Here is a 25,945-nt window from a genome sequence, read left to right as displayed (position 1 = left end):
TCCCTCACCAATGCCTGCTCTCCAGAGACAGCTATATACCCAGCCACTCTGTGAACCCAGCATGGAATACCTGCTAATGTTTACTTTCTTGAAACAGGGATGTGTCAAGAAACCAACCAATAAAAATATCTGTTCATTTACAACTCCTGTGTTGTACCAAAATGGTACTAAAACATTTTATGATCTATAATCCTCTTAATATGCATCTGTGAAGAAGACCTCTTATAATATCATTGTGGAGGGTTGTGCAAACAACCACTCATTCACTGTGTTAGTCACTGTCACGTGCTCAGTCTGCTCTCACTCATGTTCCCTCTGAAGTCACTGAACTTTTTAGTCATGCAAGAGGACTTAAAAAAAAATAAAATAACCCAACATCAAGGCATATCCCTGCCAGCTTCAGACAGGCACCGAGGCACTGAAATGGAGGCAATCAGCCCCACGTATCATCAGGCAAGATCCCTTTTGCTGGTCCAACAGATGTAAAACATAGTCTCTCTTTATTTCCTTTCAAACAAACGACACTGAAAGTAGCTAGAAGGCTCAGATGATTGGAAACAAGACATTAAGGCATTCATTTATAAAATGCAGTTCAAATTCAGACCAGACTGGTCTTAAATGAAAGTCACTACCATGTGATGACTATTCAATTAAAGCTCATGTTCTCAGACATCCACATCACAGAAACAGTTATCACAGTGGTGGGCAGCTTCTGCAAAGACAAAGGACTGCACAGCCTGGATGACTACAATAACTCCTAGTGTCCTGAATGCTTTTCTGTCTCAGTAGATCAGGGCTGAAATACATTGGCAGAGTAGCTCATGGAGAGTTGCTTTTTTTGCTAGTCGTGTTGTATCCATGCTGGGGATAAACACAGGGCTTTCAGTCTCCCAGGGCTGTCAATCTGTCATCTTTCACGTACACAGAGAACAGGTTTTGCCTTTTAAAAGAAAGAACACTGTGAACAGAAACTGATCATTAATTAAGGCTTATTTTTCCACATGGAAAAAAAATAATAAAAAAAAAATCAGAAGTAAGTTACCATCTCCACATTTGGAGCCCTATTCCACTTCACAAGATATTAGTATATGAATATAAGTAAAAAAGCTATACATTTAAAGTAAAATCAGAAAGTTTGTCCTTTCTGAAAGAGAAAAGAAAGAGAAGCACTGAGGTCTCTGTCAGGGATATAATGGCCTATGGAAGCTGAATAAACTGGTACAATACACAATGCTATGACTCAGTGCTGGATGGAAGAGCTATGTATGCTATCCATCAAACATTTGCTTCAAGACAAACCTTATAACTTTGAACACAGGAGGATTAGAAGATCACATCCCTTTCTGCAATCTGTGGATGCTGCCAGGCAATTTACCTGCCTTATAGCAACCACATTGATAAAAAAAAGTTACATATGTTAACCTGAAATAAATTAATGAAATTACTTGTGATTTGTAATTGGATAAGTAAAATTTTTCTTTGTTTCAGTAACATGTTGGAATAAAATAGCATAGATCAACAGAATAACCCAACTTCCCCAGGTGTTAGAAATACAAATTTCATTGTAAATCCTGCATGACTCATACCCCTGACATTTTATGATTTGAAAAAAATACAGTAAAAATTATTTTAACTTAAGTGCTTGCTAACAACATATTTTTAATCATTTATTAATGACGGTCCCCTCTGAGATCTATAGTACTTGGATAAAACAATAATTAGTGTAGGCAAAAGTAAAGACAAATTTAGAGAGACATTGTCAAGAGCAATTTTTGGAACATAAATCCTGACACATTTTCAAAATTAAGTTGACTAGTCATTAAAATCCATTGTGAAGCATAGAGTCAGTTAAAGAAAGACTCTCCAAAATAAAAACTGAATGACTTTCAGGCTTTGGATTTAGTCAGCACTAGTGTTGTCACTTAAAATGAGGTATTCTTGCATATTGTCTGGCCTGTGTTACACAGAAACCCAACAAATGATCCTTTTTGTAAACTTGAAAACTAAATCTTAAAAAATTGTCAATTTTAATAGGCATTTTGTGTTTTTACCAGTTTACATGTTTTAATATACATTTATTTTTCTTCCTAATGCTTTGTAAAAGGCACTCAAAATATGTTGGGAGAAGTTATAAGATGTAGCCCCATCTAGCAAGCCATTATCATCAGTTACAATGAATAAGGCCCTGATTTCAGTAGGACTATTCACCATACCTTATGGTACTATATAAAGAAAACAGTGAGGTGACTGGACCTAAAATGCTATCAAATTCATTGTGTGAGTAATGTTCTCCCTATTGAAAAATAGGAAGAACAAACACTGATCTTTCATGTACAGTAATTTCTAGATGTTACTTTTAACCAGAAATGCAAAAGTGTAGGCAGAACTGAGATTTTAAGCAAACTATATTCCTTATTAAATTAAATATTTAGCATTTAGAATTAACAATTCTAATCACAAATGCCAGGCAGCCACTTCTGATCTGCTACCATAGCTAATTATTCCAGTGGGAAAGGAAACAGGGAAAGGGCATTTCAGCTGTCCAAGGACAGATTCTCTCTGAATCTATATTTTGTCCAAATAAAAGCAGTAGTTAAATGGACTTCAGGGGAATCTTAACCCTTCATCTGCAGGAGCAGAAGTGTTTCTGATAATTGTTGTCTTTTTCTTCTTAAAGAATAAACTAATGATTTCCTCTAAGACTAACATCATTTATATTTATACTTTTCTTCTTCTGTTCTATTGTTGTCTATAATCACAGAATCACAGAATTGTAGGGGTTGGAAGGGATCTCTAGAGATCATCAAGACCAACCCCCCTGCCAAAGCAGGTTCCCTACACCAGGTTGCACAAGTAGGCGTTCGGGCGAGTCTTGAACATCTCCAGAGGAGACTCCACCACCTCCCTGGGCAGCCTGTTCCAGTGCTCCGTCACCCTCACCGTAAAGAATTTCTTGCACACATTCATGCAGAACTTCCTATGCTCCAATCTTTTTTGGGAAAATGATTTAATGATATTGTTGCTTTAGTGGTGCTATCTCTAGTGCTATCGTTACAGTGATGCCACACAGCCAGCAGTCTTAGCACTTAAGTAGGCACTGTAAAAAGTGTAAACCTCTAGATGGGATGCCAAAAACAACACAAAGCTTCCAAATTATTGAGAACATGACCTAAAAAGTAGTTTGGAGCTTCTTGGAGACCAAAATCCTGCCAAGTTTGCAAGCGTCAAGATCAAATCCACTGAAATTTACAGTAATATACTTCTGGAGTCAGATTCATTTTTAGGCATATCTTGAATATATCTCAGCATAGAAGAGAAACCTGCCCTTCCTCACTGCAGAATAAACAGCCAAGAAAGGGGAGGAATATACTGGAACATAGAGAAAGACAAGCTAAGGCCCTACAGATCGTCCCAGGTCTCCAGCGACATTAGTAATTTACAAAGCTGATAAGTTACGTGGTCCAAGTTTGAGGTGAAAAATGGTCAGCTCTTAGATAGGAAGACCACTTGCAAACTGTATTGATGCTACTGCTGCTATCAGCCCTACAAAAATGCAGGGTTCCTGTTTGAATTGAAAATTACAATTCAGGAACAGGATGGAACAGTGGAAGGCACAACAGTAAGATGTATTGATGCAGTCATCATACCAGGAGATACTACCCTCCTGTAGGCTAAAGGAAGTTTATGTGTCCATAAACACATTTCAGTTTGCAAGAAAACATTACCGAGAATCCGAGAACCATGACTTGTTTGAGGGAAGTGGCATCTGGAAAGTGTTAGGCAGAAGAAAGTTTGTATGAAAAGCTTATTTAAAGCACATAAAAGAATGGCAATATAGTATATTTTTCATAGTTCATGAAGGTTTGAATTGCATTTGGCATAAGTATTACAAGGCTGTTCTTCAGTACCCTAGCCTGTTGAGATAAAACAGACAGTAATATGGATCAGCTGAGCGGATGATAGCCATGATAATGTTAGTACAGAAACAGAAAGAAAAAAAAAAAGGCTGCCAAGTTCATTATAAAACTGCCAGATTATTTTAGATAAAATGTATTGACATCTCCCCTGGATCTGACATTAAATTGAAAAGAATTTCAAAATCCAGTGGAAATATATTTTTAAAACAGATATGTACAGCAATAACAGGTAAAACATTTTTTTAGTACAAAAGTCTTTCCAGAAAACAATACATTCTGTAATGAATAACAAGTTTCCAGGTAAACCCCACCAATTCCACTCTACAGTCTTTATTTTTCAACAATGACTCTAGTAAAATTATTATTAAATTTATTACAGTATTCCATCTCTGATTGCACTGTCTTTCACAAAGCTGCGTTCTTCAACTTTTCTGATATATTCCCTACATTTTTTTCTAGAGAAATAAGAAATGCTCTAGGTATTGCACAACTTAAGATTTAGGACTTAGGAAATGCAAGTTTGAAATTTAAAATGCGGGAAAAAAAAAAAAAAAAGGGAAGATAATAACTTTAAACAGGACTCCAACATCCTGACATAAAGTAATTCAGAGTAATTCAGTAATTCAGAGACACTTGCCGTCCAGGAAAGACAAATTAGAGTAATTCAATTGCCAATATACTCATATAGTGGAAGTTAACCTACTTTGGATAAGATACATATACACTATTTTTGGAGTCAGTAGCCTTTTCCATTTTAGTAGCTTCTTTTAAAAACTGGGAAATTGAAGAGAATAGTTCCAAGTCCGAAATGAAGGAAAATAAAAGTGGAGACCTAGGGCTTTATGGTAGATATCTGAAAGTCATGCTGAAATCCTGGAGTTAAATTGCACAGCACTGAGGTAGCAACCAGAAAAAAAGCTGTTGGACCTCAGAGACAAACCCTTTATGAGGCTGTGAGATTTATCTGATGAGACTTTCTTCTTTGGAAGAGAAGATTAGTGGAGAGTTAAAAAATGATGTTCTAAAAGAGAAAGCTTTTGTGTAATGACATGAGCAATCACTGTACAATACGTCAGTTAGGACTTGTGAATCTGCTGAGTGTATATTAATGTGAGTTGATTAATGTCTCTTGGGGATAAAATCTGCCTAAAACTGCAGATAAAATGGCACCCATGAATTTTTAGCAATTGTTTCTGCAAAAGTATCTTCAGAACATTAAAAATTGCTTGGTTTTATTGAGGTGAAGAAAGAATTCAGTGTATCTATCTATTCCACTCTGCTCTTTGAGAGGCCATATATCCCAATCCCAGTGGACAAATTTACAAGGTAGGCTGAAGAATAGAGGGCTGTATTTTGTTTAGCATCTTTCCTTCCTTTGCTGCAGGTAATGCCTGGAAACTGATGCCAGGTGTGACCTTTCCTTTTCAGGTGAGCTGTCACAAGTTGGTATTACAGCTACAGGTATGAAGCAAACATACCTGGGCTGTAGTTTTGTTTTCGGCTAGTAGTCAGTGAGGTTGCAAAATAAACATGAGCATAGTGTTGGGCTCGAAATGACTTTAATCATATTCTTGTTCTTTTGAGTATGGATTGATTGAAGATTCCAATTTTCATTCCTGGCTATCATTAAAATGACTAAAGGTAGATTTGAATCATATGCTGCTTCCTGAGCTCCTTTCTTATTCAAATTTTAGCCATCTCTTGGTTAACAGCAAGAATTGGAATATATTCCTTTTTAATGGATAAATGTGCCAGAAGAACACCTTTTTTAAATTTTTATTTATTTATTTTATTTATTTAATAATTGTCACTCCTGCTTGTTTATGTTCAAGGTTCTTTTCTTTATATCATTTTGTATTCAGGCAGACTTCTCAGCTACCCTCATATGTATCAATTTCCAATTAACACGAAGAGGTGGAAATGCGGAAGAATTTGGATCTCATACAAGAGTTTGAATACACCACTGTAACACCAACAGTTATTACAGGGAGAGTAATTGCTCTCCTCTGAGCCAAGTCTAGCCTTTTTTTCATTTCAGCAACAGGTTTTAAAGTAATCTATATTGGATACTTATGCTTGGGTAAGCCAAAGTCACTGACAGTCCCAGTAGACCTGCTAAGCACACCATGTTTCTTAAAAGTAATTTCTGATATATAAGCTTTATTTGTTCAATTTCAAGATTTTCTCAAACAGACCTGCCTTCAGACAAGAGTTCAGCAATATCTGGTACTGAGAATCTAATGGAAATCTCAAGAATGCTAGTTCCATTAGGGGAAGGACAACTGAATTCTCAATATATTGTACAATTAAATAATTAATTTGCCTCCAAGGCCCCTTCATAAACTGATCACTGGATGCAGCACAACTGGACATAACAGCATTGTGAAAGGTCTTGAGCTATGGCCATCTTGCACGTCATTATTCTCCCTAGATGAATCACAGCATCTGAATGAAGTTTTTGAATTTTCAGTTTGTAATGGGACCAGAGTTTGATGATTACAAATGTGTTTCTAATGTCTGTTTGTATGAGATGTCTCCTTTGTGACCTTTGAAACACTCAAACCTTGTAAAAAAGAGCCAATGAAAGAGAGATTTAAATGTTTCCAGGCCTACTACTTGACAACACTCACTAACTGTAAGCTCTTTTAAGGTTCTCAAGAGGAAATTACTCAGGTCTGCATTTCTCCTTATGTACAAAAGTACAAAATATTGCAATGTTGCTTGTGCAAATCACAACATGCTAAGACCAGATAAAAGCTGGATAAAGAATGCAACATATTTTTGGATCACACAGAATCGCAGAATCACAGAATGGCCAGAGTTGGAAGGGGTCTCAAGGATCATGAATCTCCAACCCCCCTGCCACATGCAGGACCACCAACCTCCCCATTTAATACTAAACCAGGCTGCCCAGGGCCCCATTCAATCTGGCCTTGAACACCTCCAGGGACGGGGCATCCACAACCTCTCTGGGCAGCCTGTTCCAGCACCTCACCATTCTCTCTGTAAAGTACTTAAGATCACATTTTCTTTTGCTTTCATTTTGTTTCTTTCATTCATTAACTTTTTATAAGCATGCTACTCCCTGAATATTAAATGTGAATTTTTACACAGTTAAGCACAAATGTATGCAGATTTATATAATAAAGAAACAGAAGCAATAGGCTGTGATTTATACTACTGAACACAACCATTTACCCTAAAAAGATGCAGCCAAAATGATCTTTCTAGATGGTCCATCTCTACATTATCCCTTTCATTTTTTTCAGCTTCTGGTTCTCATACATCAGATTAACACCTCCAAGACCTCATACAACTCAACTGTTCTCTACTGTTGGATCTCTTTGCCTTTTGTATTTCAGTGGCAACATATGCCTTCTATCTATTTTTCTCCCAGGTTCTTATAAATCATTGAAGGGCATATGGAATGTCTTTTTGGAGCTCTTTCAAAGGCTGAATGACTGCCTTCAACTGAGTTCAAGCTCAATATTAGAATTGTGGACTTCAAAGCTCTACATGCTTTGAAATGATTGCAAGTAGCAGGTACAGGTGTACCAAGCTAAAAAATAATTGACTAATCAGTAGAGAAATGTAATTTACCTCTGCAAGTCCTCAGAAGCTTCTGTAATCTTGTTGGCATACACTCCAGCAGCACAAAATGAATTTTTTCCTATGATTCTGAAGAGGAATACCAGCATGAAACTGTGATGAAAGGTATGGGGAAGTAGCCTACTAAAAGTCCTCTAAGTAATGTGGAAACACGTATTTGCTTAAACCCACATACACAGGAAACATGTTGTGAGAGCTTATTTGAAAGTAAGCAGTTTTAAGGAGTTTCATGCATTCATAATCACTGATGGATACACTGTACTTCACCCATTATGTTTTCCAAAGACTAGCTGTCACTGGCCCTTGCATTAACTCACTACTGTCTTACAGAACAAGACTCTACTGCAACACAGCCTCTGACAGAATAGCATCTTTGATGTTCTGACAAACTGAGAGACCAGTTTGTTTTCTGGGCTGCACCTTGACAGAAGAAATGCACTTACAATGTAATTTTGAAGGGATAGAATTCAGTGAAACAATTTATTTCAGAACAGGACCATGCCTCACTCCTTCTTGAGAGCTATTCTCATGCTATATTTCAGTTGTCAACTATTTTGTCTGCTCAAAGAAAAAGTAAGAAAGCATTTGGTCAATAATAGGGAATGTGCTCTTTAAGAAAACCTCATAGGCCATTTTATCAAAACTGCAGAAATGACAAGCAGAACAAAATAATATCCAGTCTTTGGGTAAGGAATGAAAAATTCTAACCCAGGAGAGCATTGCTGAGAAAGGTGGTCAAAGTGAGAACAGAAGGCTTGGGATGGGAAATGTAATCACAAGAACCTGTCACTAAAACAGGAGATGGGGCGCTGGAGAATGTATGCAAGAGCTGCAGGAGAGTTTCTGGCTACCAAGAATCAAAGAACAATCCCTATTACATGCCCTATTCCCACCATGAATTGCAGGTAAGCAGGTAAACGTGGAGTGCTCCCTGTATTAGCCATTATTTTCATCTGTGCATACATAATACACAGCAGCAAATCCCTAGCCTTATTAGGCCCTCCACATACCCTACTTTACATCCCAAAAGCAACTTTGTGTCAGGAGGCTATTCAAAGGCATCAGTAAGACACTTAGTATTGTTTCCTTCTCTCTAGTGATGGTTTGTTATGACAAGAGTATTGGCTGCTGGAATTAGTATGCTCTAAAAAAGCCTTCAGAGTACCAGCCAATAAAATAATATATTTAACTGGAATCTGAAGTGCATCTTACTGAGATAATTTTTTTCAAAAGTGGGAATGAAACAAAGACTCCAGTGTTGGTATTACTGATAAACATCAAGAAATCTTGGGTCAATACAACACTCAGTTTTCCCAAAGACCTCCAACCTTGAAAAGCCAGATTTTCAGGAGGCCTTGGTTCTTGTTAGGGCTCATCAAATAAGCAGGCAGGCTTTCGCAAAGGAAGCAAAAGTGCAGAAGGCTAGAAAGATGGTTGGGAGCCGCAGGAGAATGAGCATCATTGGCTATCTGATCATCTGGATAGAAAAAGTTTATTTAAATATCTCAGCATCCCCTCACACTTCAGGAGAACAGTTGACAGTTCCTGAATAAAAAGAGGAAGAAAGAGATATTTTTGCTGGTTAGGAATGTGTATTTTAGTATATCATACTTTACATACCATGAAAATACCATGGGAAAATACCATGCTAGATTGGAACAGGCTGCCCAGGGAAGTAGTAGAGGTGTTTAAGAAATGTGTGGATATGGCACTGAGGGACATGGTTAGTGGGCGTGATGGACATGGGTCAATGGTTGGACTGGACGATGTTAGTGACCTTTTCCAACCTTAATGATTCCATGATGATTATTGACAATTTATGGTGTTTTTCTGTGAGATAATACATTACGGTAGACATTTGTCAATCTACAATAGGAACCAAAGTCAGTGATGGTCTGTGTTGAAAATTATGTTGTGATGAGCTTATCAGGACCCAAAAAATGTAATGAGAAGATTTTAGCAGGGAATGCAGAGAAGGTAGAAGCATCTAGCAGAGTTGCTGAAACAAATTTGCTTGTTATTGATCACTTTAATTAGAGATCATAATTGACAAGATAAAGTCTCTACCTTCCTTAATTTCCAAATAATCTTTGAGCTGAAGAGAAAGGCATTTCTGTGGAGTGCCTGCATCATTTTTCTGCTGCTGCATTTGGCACATGCAGTGTTAGCTTGGATCATTTTTAAAAGTCATGCAAGAGATAAAATAAGAATGCTTTGCTCTTAATTGAAAATATAAACGACAGTGAAACATTTAGAGCTCTAAAAACATAAAAGATGGGAAAAAATAAATCCATTCATGTTGTGTAAGATAAAAATAATCTCTAACTTGATATGTAAGTTAAAATATTTGTCAGGGTGTAAAGCACATTAGAGGGATGCAAAGAGTGAGCTACAGTGCATAACATCTCAACAGAGATGTACCTGGAAGAAAAGTGGGGTCAAGTGTGTACCTTAGCTGAACCTCTCAAGCTTGAACTCTCCAGTCAAGGAAAGAATAGGAATCAAAATCCTCTTTGCTGCTTTTTAATAGGAATGTGAGCAATGGAAAAGGCCAAAATCCCAGGAGACTCCCTCTGGCAGACACAGAAGTTATCTGGATAAAGAACAGGCAAATGTGCTTCAGCGGGACACAGAACTGCAGGCCAGGGAAATCGAGCAGAAGTAGTGCTGCATGTCCACCCACCTCTGCCACCCTTGTCATCCTCTGGATGTGGCAAACTGCGATGCAGGTCATTGGAGAATCACTGAATAAGTTGAGCTGAAAGAGATCTTAGAGCCCATCCACTTCCAATCCCCATCTCCTCCATAGGCAGGGCTGCCACCCACAAGCTCAGATTACACAGGGCCCATCCAACCTGACCTTGGGCACCTCCCAGGAGGAGGCACCCACAGCCTCACTATTCTCTGAGTAAAGAATTTCTTCCTAAATATTTATTTCAGTCTACCTTCCCTCACTTTGCCCAGAACTTCCCATATTACTTGCAGCCAGCATTTGGCCCATCCTTCCTGAAACGCCGGGCATTGGGAGGTCTGCCTCGTGCAACTCCCATCCTCTCTAGGACTGAACAAAGAGCCTGTGTTCACTGAAGCATGTCATTTGTATTTTGTGGTAAGCATGCAGGTTGGATTTTGGCCACTCCACCCAAATGAAGTACAGAGGTTTCCAGCTGTACAGGTATTTCCTTCCTCTCTCTCCCCTTTTTTTAATTATTTTTCTTCTGTGAAAACATGAGAGCCTGTGGGGTTTTGAGGCAAACCGATCAATTGCCACACATTGGCTAGAAAGGATTTTGAATCACAGCAAACCTTTGCTGACCCCGGGTTGAATTTCCAGTTTGCAATAAAATCCGTGCGTTTCCACTGGCTTCGGGTTCTGTTGTGAACATTATATAGCATCTTCAATTACAAGCTGCTGCCTCAAAATAAAATAAAAAATAAAAATAAAAAAAAAAAAGTAATAAAAAAAATGGTGAAAAAAATTTGGAGGCAATTGTACTTAATCAAACAAAAATCCAAAAAAATCCCAGCACTGGCCCTTGTATATGTTATTCCAAATGCTTTTCAGGGTCCTAAGGTCCAAAAGCATGCAGACTCGTGCTGCTTCCACGGAATGCAGCCCTCACTGCCTGGCACATCCCAGATCTGGGGCTACCCAGGTCCTACGCCGTGCCCGCTGTCCTGTATCTGCACGCAGATCTGGAGGAAAGGTCAGGTTTTATTACATGCAGAAATAATGGTGCAAATGGCAATACTGTTTATTACAATTTCAATTCCGATCAATCAATGAGACTTCACCGGCACCACGAGCTTGACGAGTGTTGCCAAAGAGAAGGGAGGGAAAAAAAAATCCCGTCTCGAAGACACAGCCCGCCCGGGGCACGGCTAGAGCGCAGCGCTCTCAGCCCGATCCACGACGCAATTTTAGAACCAGGAGCACCGAGCGAAGCACAACCTGCTCTGCCGGACTTTCCCTTTGCAAACAGTGCCTGGGACCTCCCAGACCCGCCTCCCCTATCCCGGTCCCCCCTCTCCGCCAGCTCCTGCCTTCCCCCGAAGCTGTGCCCGCCCGGGGGGCTCGCAGAGCGGTGCCCAGAAGCGCCGTGCCGAGAGGAGCCGAGTTGAGACGCGCCGAGCTGCTCGGAGACAAGCAGAGCCAGGCAGTGCCGAGCCGATCCTGGCAGCGCCTTGCTGAGCCGTGCTTAGTAGTGCCGAGCCGAGCCTGGCAGTGCCGTGCCGTGCCGAGGCGAGCCGGCGCTGCCCCCACGCCTGCAGCAGGAGGCGCTGCCGGGCGCCGCTACGCCCGCGCCGGGGCCGCGGGCCGGAGTCCCACATTCTCTGTGCCAAGTGCCGGGGAGCGGGGGTTGGACGCGCGCTCGGCTCCTCCCTCCCGCCCCGCTCTCCCGGCAGCAAAGTAACTCCGGAGGACGAGAGGAGCCGGTGCTGCCGCGGTGCTGCGCCCGTCGCGCCGCAGACGGCTGCCCCGGCGGGCGGGCGGCCCTGGGCGCGGGGCTTTCCCGGGCGGGAGGGCTGGGCGAGGCGAGCTCCGCCCGCCGCCGCGGGCCGGGGCAGCCCCGGCCTCTTTGGGAAACTTCTCGGCAAGTCGGCATGGGGGCCGGCGCCGCGGCCTCTCTGCCGCTGCTGGCGGCGCTCGCCCTGCTGCTGGCCGGAGGCTCGCCCGCTCTGCCGGGAGCGGCCCGCGCCCAGCTCTCCGCAGGTGAGTGAGCGAGCGAGCGGGGCCAGGTAGGGCGGGACGGGGCAGCGCCCGCAGGCGTCTGCCGGACCCGGGCTGTGGGGTGCCCGGTTAGTCGCCTGTTCTCGGGTTCTGCGGGTTTCGCGGCGGGCGCGGGCGCCTCGCGGAGTCCCCTTCTTCCTCTCCGCCTCCCGCCGCCGCCTCCCTCTCTCCTTCCCTCTCTCCCAGGTGGCGTCGGTGCTCGCGGAGCGCTGCTTCCCCGCCGAAACTTTTCCCGGCGCTTCGCAGCGCCCCGCGTCGCTGCCGCCGGCTGCCCCCTTCCTATAAAAAGAAAAAAAGACCGAGAAGGGGGAGGGAAAGCAGCACGCGGGGCCGGCGTCCGTTTTGTTTAAAGCCGCCAACGTTTCGCCCTTTTCTCTCATCCGCCACGGGGCTTTGTGGGAGAAAAGCCGCCGGGAGCGGGCGGTGGGCGCTCGGGTAGGGGACGGAGGGCCGTGCTCCGAACCGTGCTGTGCTCCGAGCCCCCGGTCACTGCCGGTGGGTGGGTTCCTCGGTTCGCTCCGGATGGAGCTGTGGTGCGACCGTGGGTTTTGTTCGTGGTGCGAAGTGTGGCAGTCTGGCTGAACTCCGCGTTTCGTTATTATTTTTCACAGTACTTGCGCCGGGTGCATCAATTGGCCAAGTATCAGAAACCTGTTAATGCAGGATACTGAATTGAAAACTTGAGCTCGAAAGCTGCCACTAATAAAAATAGATGCGCTCCTGAGGCTTGAAGTGCAGTTTTTGTAGGGGCTTTTTTTGTCTTTTTTTTTTTTCCTGGTGCTATCAATTAATTTTTAATTGAGAAGTTTGAGACGTGTCACTGTCAATTAAGAACAGTACTAAAGCAATAAGATAAGCAATGCTCCTGCAAAGAGATTACATTCCTCCTGCGTGGCTGCCTTGGGTGCCCATAATTTAATGTCTGCGTATCAGAACTGTATGGTTACGTAAGCACCTACAGAGACCTTCAGCCAGGGAAGGGACCTTCACTGTCTGTGGGACCACTGTGTTTTAGGAGCAGCTAAAATGAAAGATGTCGAGATATACAACATCTCTTCATTCAAAACACTCTGGGATCGGACAATGGTATTGCTGTACAGTAATTTGTGAGACTAGTGTTTAGTTCTTACACAAAGATTTTCCTACAAGCTTCCTCAGTGGCAGAAGAAGAATGGGAAGTTCTGATAACTTATGTGCTCTGTGGTATCTTACGCAGAGAGTGTGGCATGTATAGCTTTTATTGGAGCTGAGAGTACAAGAAGGCAGCTTTGTACCTTGGGGTATGCGTTAAGTAAGCTGAGAGGAATGCTTGGAGTTGCTCTGACCAGAGTAGGTGAAGCTTGTCACAGAGTTGGACAATTGTATCTAGGAAACATGAGATACAGTTTTTGTGCAGCTTGTCAGCAGCTACAGACTGGTTTCTACTGGCAAGCATCAAAAATACTGATGTGTTGTGCTGTCAGGGGGTTATTAATGCCAGACTAGGTCAGACTTCCTTGAAGGTTTGGAGAAGTGGCTTTGTCAGGAGTCGATGCTTGCAGTGTGTTCAGTTGAAGTGAGGTGTGATGCTCTGGCATTGTTTAGATACATTCAGTGTCCTCGTGTAGACCTGTGCACTGCTGAATGCTTACTTATGATTATTCTTGGTTTGAAGGGTCTGGATTTAATAATCACGACAAAGATCGTTTTTGTTCTATGTTCTAAACAAGTCCCTGAAGCACTTTGTTTTGTGTTTTGTTATTTTTGCCCATTGGTTAGACATCATCACCCACCCCAGTGTCAGTGGATGCAGGACACAGAGGTCAGGGTTTGTGTCTCTGTTTCAGTGAGGGCCCCACTGCAGCCTACAAAGATTCCTACACACGGAGCAGAGTAGTGTCTGTTTCCCTTGTAGTGATCTCTGTCTTTTAGCAGGAGTGATGCATCTTCCTTCCACTGTCTTTCCCTGTTTTCCCACCTTAATGTAACAGCATCTTGATTTCCGTGTTAGCCTGAACTCGTCTCATTTTCAGCTTCCTTTGTATTAGTATTCTTACTGTCTGAATTGCAACAATTTTAAATTTAAAACGGTGTTAATTTTTCATGTTAATTAATGATATTAATTCTGTCTGGACCTTTTACAGATTTTTCTCTCAATGTCATTTTATTTCCATTTTATGATGCTTTGCACCACTGTTGAATGGCGAACGTCAGCCAGATCCAGAATTCCTTGTATAAATTGGTGTATTTATTCAGGGTCTGATCAAATGCCAGAGAACAAAGTTGGCCTTCAGGAGCGTGTGTGTGCTGGAGGTTGGTTAGCTGCTCTCCCTCCTAACAGATTCCATGAAAGCAAAGCAGAAGGCAAGAGGAGGAGCGGCGGCAAGTTAGGAGAAGGAACAAGATGCATCTTGTAATTTGTTGCTGTCTCAAAAATTGCACTTGTGTGCTACCTCCACCCCCTTTGCACGCAGTTGAAACGCTGTCGTTCCTCCTAGGGTTCAAAAGGGAAAAGCAGACAGCTTCCCTCTGCCCCTCGCTCCCCCCCAGAGCCCAACCGTAATCCACAGTGTCGTATTTTCCTGCTTTCTGTATATTGTTGCTTTACACTGTTTCTTTCCTGACCCCTCAACTTGGTTTGTGCCTGTCAGAATCTAGGCCAAAATGTTTTGGCAGCGTGCGCTTTGTTGAAGTCTGGCTATTCCTTATATAGCACCTTCTTTCATCTGTGACTCCTACAGTTCGATAAAGAACAAGTTCAGCTTGTTTTCACAACTTGAGAATTTTGAACTTATTTTTTTTTTAATAGTATTTTTAGCAATTTGAGTGTTTTCAATTTTGGGGGGGAAAAACTATTTTCAGGTTTTTTTTTTTTTTAATTTTTATTGTAATGCTGTCTGCTTGTCAATGCATTGCATTGCTTCAGACAGTATCTGTGAAAGTGTGTGGGTTTATTTTTAATATAAAACAAAAGATCCAAGGATAGAAGTTCTAAAAAAGAGTCAGCCTACCTGGAGTTATCTAAGTGTGGTGCTTCAGACCATAGGGATAATTAAGGATAAAAAAGAGATTTGTACGTTTTACAAGTTCAAGCACTTGATTTGAGTAGTTGTTCTTTGTATTTCCTCATTCAGAGTACTAACAAATGAACAGACAAGCATAAATGTTTCTCAATTAGTAATACACGCTTTTTTTCCATTGATGTTGTAGACTATTTCTCCCAAAGACAGAACATAACTAAGTTGAGAATTTGATATTATGAAGCAGAAAACATTGTTTTTTTTATAAGGATTTTGTGGTTTGGTATATTTACATACAGAAACATGCATACGAAATCACAGAAAGTGCATCTATTTTTTTTTTTTTTTTTTTTTTTGTATTTGTAATAATGTAGAATAAGAAATCACGAATGCTTTGTAATTGTTTTAAAATCCTTGTTAAGCAGTTAAACTCAAATTAACCTTTTGCTGCCAGAACAACAAAAGTCACTTCAGTCATGCTTTATTTTTGGATGTGCTACAATTTGCGTATGATACACAGGGCACTCTCGTGCAGGGAGGCGTGTGTGTGTTAGAGACTTCTCAGTGGCTTTTTTTCCACCAAGCTGTTGAAACGTATTGACAAATTACATGGATGATGAGTGGAATTAAAAATGATTTTCTCACTTCCACCCCCTCCTCCCCAAATGTTTTACTGTCATTTGCGTGTTCACTTCTCTTCCATGAGGGACTGCTTTCTCACCTCTATTGCAAGTATAAAGTGTATATTAATTTTTGAAGTTGGAACTTTCATGGGAAAATGGGCTTAAAAGCACCCAGAAGACACAGACTGTACAAGTTCTGCTTAGTCTATTTTCTCTGAGAAAATCATGGCAGGGCTTGATTAGTTGGTGTAAACAGTCAATCTTGAACCAAGCACTGTCTTGGCAGTACTTAATATTTTCATTAGGTATTAAAAAGAAGTGAGGGAAAAGATGAAGCAACCTATAGAGTTCAGCATCCAGTCTCTGAGAGTGGGCACTCTGAAGAGTGATATGGGCAAGGTGAGTGGCTTTGTCTGGTTGCTGTCTGTCCACAGAGACAATGTGTTGGTATTTAATGTCATTAAGTGGTTTCTCACAACCATAATTGTGCCTAGTAACATCTTCAATCTGTATCACTGAGCATTTATAATACGTGGATTACATGTTGTGTGGAAAAAGCTACAGTCCTTTGTTTATTTTGAACACAGTAGTTTTGTTTAATGTTTTCCATCTCTTGCATTGAAAAAGATGGTTAATAATTGCTCCCAATTTATTTTCATGCCATTCAGGATTCTGTAGCATTCTACACTCTCGCAACTATTCATTTTCTAGTGTAAAAAGTGCAGTTGTAGCTCTTTGCTAAAAAGGTACTGTTCCACCTAATTTTTCATCCCTTTCATCATCTTTCTGTTTCTTTTCTAGTTTTACTAAGTTCCTTACAGTATCTGAGGCACAGCTGCCCAATGGATTTATTTAATGCTTAATGATTTCTGGCCGTAGCCGTATCAGTCACTCCCGACATTTGCTTTGCCTTCTTGAACGTTTGTACCACTACTGGTTGTGAGCTGAGAGTTTCATGCAACTATTTAGTTTGCTGCTGAATAGCTGAGATCTCATAGTTTAATAATGGTCATGAGATGGCTATGGCAGACCCAGCAGGTGCTCTGGGAAAGGGGACAGTCTCTTTGAGGAAGAGAACTTCTAAACGAGGCTCTTGAAGGACCTCTCTTGTTGGCGTCTGGGAGAGTTAACCCACCTAACTTTGTTGATTTTTCTCCTCTTTTTGAAATGCTTGCAATACAAATGAGATAAAAAGAGTTTATCCTCTTATGTGAACGTGTTGGCAATATTTTGATTAAAATACAAAGATGCTGAATGGTGTTGTCTGGGTATTTTCTGTTCTGGAGTCTTTATGGTGTCTGTCTATAACCTCCTTAGCTGGAAAACCTTTGGGTCATCTCATCTCTCAGGACTTGAGTACATCACTAAGCAGCAGCTCTGCCTCACATTAGCATCTGTTTTGGGGAAATCTCTACTCTTCCTTTTGCAGCATAGATTGCATTGAATGCATAATATGAAGCCTTTGGAACAATTACTTTAGCAGTGATAACCAAGTGAATCAGGACAGGGCTCGTGTTTTCATGTGCTAATAGGATGTTGGCTGTCATCGTTTATTATTGTCATGGAAAGACGCCTTTGTAGTGCTGCTCCCAGAAGTGTGCACTCAGATGTGGAGCTTCATTTACTATCCTCAATCCCATTAAGCCAATTTAAGTTACTGCTGCCACAGAGAGGGGGGAATTTTCATCCCCTTAATAGCTCTTGGGTCTTTGCGCTGGATCTGGCCTCAATACACCTGCACGTGAGTTCATTTAGCTTTACATGCAAGTTCTTGGAGGAAAGGTGAGGTTAGTTACCTCTCCATTGGTGAGTTTAGCTTACTTGCAGTTGTGCAGCCTCATAAATCTGACGCATGGGAGAATGAGGAGGGGTGGTGTGAAGTGAACCTTCATTCATATTGATTCTAGGCTGTGCCTGCTGTGTGGCATTTCATTCATCCAAGCAAGTGGAAGGAGGAGACAGAAGAGCAGAGGCTGCCATGTACTCATCCTGAAGTTTCAGGAGTTAGGCTGAATGAGGGCAGCTGGGCCTCTGTCTCTTTCCTTGACACGCATCTTTGAATAAACAGGGTGGAATGTGTTCAGGACTTAGGGGAGATGACACCTAGATGATACCAACCTAGAATTAGAAAATGTTGTGACGCCCAGTTTGGTGTGCAGCAGGAACTGGTTTTAAGCCTGGTTCTGCAGTCTCACCTTTTTCCCTCTGTAATCTGTTCTTCTCTTTCTGTGTATGGGCTCTCGTAGGGACCTGCTGTGGCAGCATGGGGCAGTGCCTATCCTTTCATGAATCCTCTGACTGCATGGGGCTGTGCTTAATTTGAAACAGAAGTTCACATTATGCATGTACATGTCGGTGGAAGAGGGAAAATAGTCATGATTTCTGCAGGCTGAGTGGAACTGTTAGAAGAGTGGTAGATGACATAAAAAGGTATTTTGTCTGAGCTTATTGCAGAACTGCTGCAGGGTCCTGCTGCACGTGATTTTGTAAATCAGAAAATCATAGAATCACAGACTAGTTTGGAATGGAAGGGACCCTAAAGATCATTTAATTCCCTTGAATCCCTCCAGGGATGGAGCATCTACAACTTTTTTGAGCAAGGTTCTGGCATCTCACCATCCTCTGAGTGAAGTATTTCTTCCTATTGTCTAACCTGAACCTACTTTAAGTTCAAAGCTGATATCACTTTTTCTGTCATTAGAATTACTGACAGAGAGTCCCTCCCCCATCTTTCCTGCAGGCTTCCTTTAAAACTGGAAGACTGCTATAAGGTCTCCGAAGAGCTTTCTCTTCTCCAGGCTGAAGTACACCAATTCTATTATTTTGTGCTTCTTCCTGGTGAGCACTGACTATTGTTGACTTTAAACTCCATTGTTTAGAGCTGTGAAAAATATCTTGTTGAAGTCATCTGTAGTCTGTGCTTGTGCTTGTTGCATGAAAAACTGTTTTTAATCTGCTTTGGCCTTCTGAATGTTAAGCTGCTCAATAGCCATTAAAGTTATGGAAATAATCTTGCAATAATCCATTTTAAAGAATACTTGCACCTTTAAGGAGCTTCTTTTGGTTGACTGTGTATCTTACATATTTATCTGTAACTGAGCTGCATTTGCTTGTTCACAGATACGGTAGTCATGGCATAAGAGCTAAGTATCATTTAGTGAAGTTGAAATAACAGAACTATTTAGGTTTGCCTTCTGTACTGGTGTTTCGTCTCCACTAAAGTTGGAGTTAACAAATCTTTCCATGTATTTCACTTAGGAATCATTTATTCAATCTAATCAAATCTCTTTTGTGATTGCTGTCACAGCCAAATCTTAGACTGACAATGCTTGCACTGTCTTATTTTAAACAGTTTAAAAATATTGGGACTAATATATTAGTTTAATATGAAAACAATGAACTAATGGAACAGAGCTGTGGTGTGTTTTATCTGAAGATCTACAAATAAAAAGTTTTGCAAAGTTTTTGATCAAAGTAATTTCTGTTGTTGATACATAAATTGTATAAATTGGCTGCGGAATTGGGTCTCTGCAGGGAGAATGTGACTTTAAAGCACTGTGTGGATGTCCAGAAATTTGAATTGCTCTTTTTGTTGAAACATCTTTAAGATTGAAATACGTATATTCTGGAGTAAGAGCATAGCATGATGGTGGTTGGAACTAGATGGTTTTTAAGGTCTTTTCCAACCCAAAACACTCTGTGATTTGACTCCATGAGAATATAGCAGTGAGAACTGCTATGAGGTAGTAACATGACACATAAATGATACAGTAGTCTCCAGTTAACAAAAATCTGAGTTCCTTTATATAGAAGCAATAAGTGTTGGCTACTGCCAAAAGGAAGGAGGGCCTCCCTGAAATGGCAGCCAACCATTTAGCCAACAATGTGGTGACCTTGTACTGCTGTCAAGCAGAATAAACTGTAATGGTAAACTTGTTTTCCTGTAAGCTTAAACTTAGGACTACATTAGGATTTTTTGCTGGTGTAGCTAGGTTTTGTTAGTATGTTTGTGTGTGTTCTTCCTTAGGAAGGCATGCAAAACAAAAATAAGATCAATAATAAACCAAGAGTTTTAGGTATGGACGAAGCCTTAAGAACATTTTCTTTTCAAATAATCTGGAAAATAGAAAAAATAGTATTTCTCTAGCAACACACAGTAACTTTAACTTGTAAAGGCTTGTTTTAAGGCAGGAAGTACTGTGTGTTTCTGCATTGACATGTTGGACATTTCTTCTGAGAAAATGACAATTATTTGGAATTGTTTGATTACAGTAATGTACTAAGTATATGCTTCAGCAAGAGATTCAAGAAATTTCAAAAAAGAACTTGAGAAATTAATTTCTTGAGGGTTGGTGCCATGGAGATTGAGTTCTGTATTCCATGCTATGAATAATGTGAGGTTATTTTTGTTAGCCAGTGTGTGAAAGATTGCACCCTTCGGTTTGCCAGAATGTCATTTGCTTTTGCTACCATTTACAAAAAAGATGTGATTACATACATTAATTGGGTGGCAAAAGAAGCGGTTTCTCAACTACCATGTCAGATTTTTAATTCAGCTGAGTTATGAGGTGATGTTGTATGCTTCAAAACCGAGTTTTGATGCAATTCTAGCTTGTTCATTCTAATTATTACACACTGGCTACTATATTTGTACTGAGGTGCAGTTGTATGCTTTCTTTTACATATAAACACTTGCTCTGTACCAGTAAAAGTCACCAATGAATATTAACTAGAAGGAAAGTGTCACGAGGAGCAAATGTTGATACAGTTTAAGTAAATGCTAAACAGTGCAGAATGAAAATTTAGAGTGGATAAGTGACTTTAAATCTTGCTTCTTTTTTTTTCCTTTTCTGTATTTCCAAATACAACATGTCTTTATGTCCTTGTTTGTGAGTCCTATCCTTGAGTGCTTTAGGATACCTGTTGCTAATTAAGGATATAAGCAATAAGGAAGACTGTGTTGAAAATCTGAATCTGTTTTTATCTTAGCTACAGTGAAAAAGGCCTGACTGAGACTTGCCCTGTAGATACTAGTTGGAATAATACTCCAACTTGCTACTTTATCTTTTCACTGTATCTGTATCGGTTCTAGTTGTGTATTAGGCCAGACTAAGATCAAAATGTGTCAATCTTGGTTCTTGTGTTACCCATTTGCCTGTTTTTGTGTGTGTGTGTGTGTGTGTGTGTGTGTGTGTGTGAAGGCGCTTATCGAACATGAAAACACTGAAGAAATTTAGCAGAGTTCATGGCTTCATAAAGCAGAGATAAGTTATCAGTGCTGACTGCCGTCACAGTACTTAAAGTGCACAAATTGCTAAAACCTACTAATCCAAAATACTGAAGGCAGTTTCATGTTTTGTTCAACTTCTCATTCCTTTGAAGACATGCTTTTTATACTTGTGGAAGAGATTTCTTCCATTCTCTCTCAGATAAGTATGCTGAAATCCAAATGTTGTGTATGTTTTAGGTAGACAATGAGTAAACAGATCGAGACACTGGTGTATTAACTTCTCTGCTTTTCATTTGATGTTTTACAGAGGAGATGATAATGTTGGTTTAAAGAATAATAAACAAACAAAAAATCTAAACCAGTAATCCCATAACCTTTTCTTTACCTTCCTGAAAAAAATATTGGATTCTTCTGTTCCCACTGCTCTTCTCCCCCATTTTTATTTTTATTTCTATTTTTATTTCTTCCCCCCCCCCTTTTAGTATCCTTGACTTTCCTTGCTTTTTGCTGGAGAATTGTGTGTTTTTGTGCTATAATTGAAGGGAGGTGAAGTGTATGCAATTCCTTACTGTGAAATAATTAACGAGTATAAATATCCTTAGACGTTTCAGCATGCTTGTATGTGCTCCACCTTTTAGCTGTTTCTCTGTATCTCTCTGTTCACATGAATGTATTCTTGCTTTCTGTTTTTCAGGCTTGAAAATTCCCAGTGAGAGACTTTCTTCTTTTCATAACAAAAATCTCATAAAGTGCTCTTTTCAGTCTTTGCCTTATTCAATTCAAAAAAGGCCCACAAATATTCTTTTTGCAGTCAGTTTTTACTAGCAATCCATCCTAACCTAACTTTGAAAGTACTGAAAATTGCCTGCTTATTCCACAGGCTTGCCAGCACTTCAGCATTTGAACACTTGGTGTGCGTGGCCTTGCTTAGTGCAAAGGTCTATTTACATTAAGTTTCTTGTATTTGTAAGTCTCTGTGGGCTGGCTCTCCTTTTCCTTTGTACCTCCTCTTTCAAATAAAATGGCGCATTAGTAACATATCTCAAGCCTCAAGCTTTAGTATCCCTGTTCCACATAGACATAAATATGTAATGTGCATGCATATATAAGTGTACAATGAGGACAGCCTATTTCCAGGTGAGGGTGAAACCTTCAGTATGTAATGCTGGATTTCTATATCAGTTGAAACAAAGCTAGGTAATGAAAGAGAACGTAATTTCTCTGGTAAACACAGGCTGACTGGATGGATGTAATATGTAATCCAGCATTAAGATGATTTTTCTGCTTGTGAGTCAGCTGAAACCTGGCAGTGAGGAGTTGTCAAATTACTTTTTTTTTTTTTTTTTTTTTAATATTAACTTAATATTTTAAAAACAGTTCTGTCAGCAGTTACTGAGTTCAGATGCTGTTTAGCTTTTGCTTCTTCTTTTATAAAGATAGTTTTCATTCTTTGATATGTCTTGTATGAGTAATAAGAGGTTGCATTCTTTGGTGGTGTGTTATTCTAAGTACTTTTTTCCCCCTGTTTGCCTTGAAACGTTCCTTTGAAATCCCTGTGTACTGGTTTGGTTAAGTACTACAGGATAGGCTAACAGCTCTGTCTGAGTCATGTTGATGGCATGAGGTGCTTCCAGGTCTGCAGTCCTTTCCAAGGATGAGTGAGCTCGTCTCCCTGTACGTATCCTCTGCCTGTGCAGCAGAAGTTAGCTGTCAGGCTCAGTTTATGGGTTGTTTTAAACATGCTGAATTTAGCTGCACTAAACAGCTTTTGGGGGGGGATGTAGTTGTTCCCTTTGGCTCACTTATCTGAATTTCTTTGAGTTTGTGCTTCAAATGTGCAACTCTTATGTTGATTTATTGGCGTTTCTGTCAACTGTTGAACAAGGAGTTGCGTGAAGTGATCAGCATTTGGGAAGGGCAAGATAATGTTCTCACTGAGCAAGGCTGCACAGATGTTCTTTATGAGCATCCAGAAGAGAGGAGTCTGTGTAATACTTTCAAATTGACAGAAACCATGTATTTGAAAATCTTTGGCCCTTTTTTTTTTTTTTTTTTTTAATGAGCTATATGATGAGGCTGTGAACCTGAAAGAGTAGCATTTGTGATTAATAATGACATTTGCAGACCTTCAAAATACCGGAATAATCTGTTGGATAGTTTTGTGTAGTGATGGTATCCAGATGCTAACTATAAACGCTTCTGTCTGCTTTCTTGAACACAGAATGAAAATGTGTGTTATGGGAATGAAAATGGGTATTTAGTCCAGTTTCATGAAAGCATTTTGGCCATATATCTCTTAAAACACATATTCTTCATTTGCCAGCATGTGAAATAATTCTTAATTAATCTACTATTATTATTATGCAGTCTTATTCTGTGATGCTAATTGAATTAGAAAAAAAAAAAAGGCTGTTTAATGGAAATGAATGTGTGATTAAAAAAAATCTGCACTTGGATGTTGAAGCATTTGTATTGTTAGCCTAAGTCTGAAAACGTTAGGCAACTAGGAAATGAAGTAAATGCCAAAGAAAATGCTCAAATTTAATTAGTTTGTGTATTAATCCCTAGAGGCTACAGGAACAAGTGGATGAAACTGGTGAATGTTCAGTTGTTTCCAAAACGAAGTCAAAATTTGATTCGCCTTTGAGGTGTGACTGCAGTGCTGATGTTGATGCATAATGGACGTTTTAAGTTTTCTCTGAATGATGTTCTCTTGGCACTGCATGGGCAGTGCTTGTAACAAAACTGTAGTGAAAAATAAGTTCTTACAATTTCATGGCCTGAATAGCACTTTCAAAAGTGGAGAAATGTATTAAAATCTTGCTTTAAGGAGAAGTATAAATACATTACTTTTCTACATCAAAATGTCGGAACAAAAATAATTATTTTTAGTGGACTTCAGCCTAAGGAAGAGCAACTACTCCTCTATTTGGAGGGGAAAAAATAAAGGTTCCTGGGATCAATGCTGTTTAAAAAATAAAATAATAATAAAAAAAATCTTAAGCCATGAAGATCCCAATCCTCTTCTGTATTCTTCTGAATTATAGCAGTGATTACTTTGCATTTGAGGAAGGAGTCCTGAGCTGGTAGCTTGTAGCTGTGGTAGTAAAGTGAAAGGTTTGAAGAAGGAAGTGCAATTTTAAAGGTGGCAGAGAGGGCTGCGAAAGTCGAAGTTTTGGAGTTTCTTCAGCATTGTTATGTAGAAGGTAGACTGAGAACCAAAGGAATTCAAGTCCGTGATGCTTTCTTGTTTTTGATTCTTTAGGAATAACTCGTTTTATCTGTAAAAAGAAAATTCCAAACCTTTCTGGTCATGCTATGTGTTGATTTTATTGCTGGCTTAAACAGAACAGAAAAACAAACCAATGTGGTTGCACGTAGGACTACACCTTCTTACCCAAGACCTCATTTTGCAGGCTCCCAGCTGCAAGTCAGGGGCCTTTGCTAATGTTCTTGGAAATTTTCCCTGTTCTTCCTTTCTTCTGCTCAGCTTTTATTTTCTTGGTGCTTTTTGAAACTCCCAAATTTCGATATCTTCGTCCTCCAGTTTACTGTATTAAAAAGAGCTTGTTAGGGAGGTATGCAGGTAAAACTGACTCCTGTTTGCTTTCTGAGTCTTTTCTGAGAATTTCTTCATGAGAGACAACTGTCCTTGTCACCAGACCATTCATGCCTTTCTTTTCCATCTTTTCTCATCTATTTGTTTACAATGTCCCAAATACAGTAATCAAGCATCTGACTGAAGTTGCATTTGTTTGTGTTTCTAGTGAAGAATTAAGAAAGAAAAACAACTGTGTGGACTGTTTAAGCAAAGTGAGGCCTTTTTATGTAAAAGATTACTTTGGCTATGTTTAAGCCCAAGGAAGTTGATATTTCCCATTTATTTATACTTTTGAGGTTCAAAACTTCTTTTTTTTTAAATGTTTTTAATAACAACATTAAGAATGTTAACGTTGTAATGAACCAGTTGTACAAAATTTCTGTCTAAAGTTTAATTAAGAGAATTTGCCTTTAGCAGTGTATAAGATAAACTACAAATGATTGTATTTTCTGTGTAAATGTTTAGTAATTGATGTATGCTTCATAAATGGAACCAGTGACTGTTGGAGGAATGTGTTTATAGCTGTTAAAATATATAAATACTCTGAGCCTCCTGGGAGTACTATGGTTTCTTTTATATAAGATTGATCAGTTCATGGAAGACAGAGAGTAGTTTGTTCTCAGACACTGTTTACAGATTCTGATACAATGAAAGGCTTAACACCAGGAGATGAAGTGCAATAGGAGAAGAAGATACTGTTAATGGAGGACTTGTCAGTGTTAGAAAATTGGCTAATGTATAACAAAAGATAGTAGCCTAGCAGATAGTCAGAAGATCAGTGTACAAGAAAGCAAACGCACGCTATATTTAAGTGGACATCAAAACTTGGATAAAAGTTGTGAAGTGTAATACAACTTAGGTTGCTAAAAGTTTTGAATGTAAGATTCTCAAAACCCACACACTTAGGTAAATGGGTAAATTCATTTTTTAAATGTAAGCTTTTAACTTGATTGCTTGTGAATAGAAACATTTTTGAAAATGTTTTCCAAAGGCAGAACAAGGTTGTTTGGATAGGGTTGTCTGCATGCTTGTTTGCAGTGCCTTTTTGCTCTTGAGCCTTTACAAGCTGCTATGGAAAGAAAATAGAAGGGTCTTGGCAGTTTTATCTGTGACAGAATTTGTCTGGGCAGTTCTGATGCTTCTTAGAAAGATGGACTGGATCTGTCCTGTCTAGTAATTGGGTGCAGTAGATACTGGTCATGAAGCTGACAGTGCTGGGAGACAGAAGGACCTT

General features: G+C 39.9%; 1 protein-coding gene across 1 annotated transcript in view; it reads left to right on the top strand.

Annotated features, from left to right (window-relative positions):
- Positions 1 to 12,035: 12,035 nt before the first annotated feature.
- PTPRK (protein tyrosine phosphatase receptor type K) overlaps positions 12,036 to 25,945 on the top strand; it is a 392,958-nt gene continuing 379,048 nt past the window's right edge. Inside the window, exon 1 of the mRNA XM_048937155.1 lies at positions 12,036 to 12,240. Within this exon, the coding sequence (XP_048793112.1) occupies positions 12,132 to 12,240 (109 nt within the window). The 5' untranslated portion in view covers positions 12,036 to 12,131. The remainder of the gene's footprint in view (positions 12,241 to 25,945) is intronic.

This window comes from Lagopus muta, chromosome 2, assembly GCF_023343835.1.
Source record: "Lagopus muta isolate bLagMut1 chromosome 2, bLagMut1 primary, whole genome shotgun sequence".
NCBI lineage: Eukaryota > Metazoa > Chordata > Aves > Galliformes > Phasianidae > Lagopus > Lagopus muta.
This window is presented reverse-complemented; position numbering and strand designations above follow the sequence as displayed.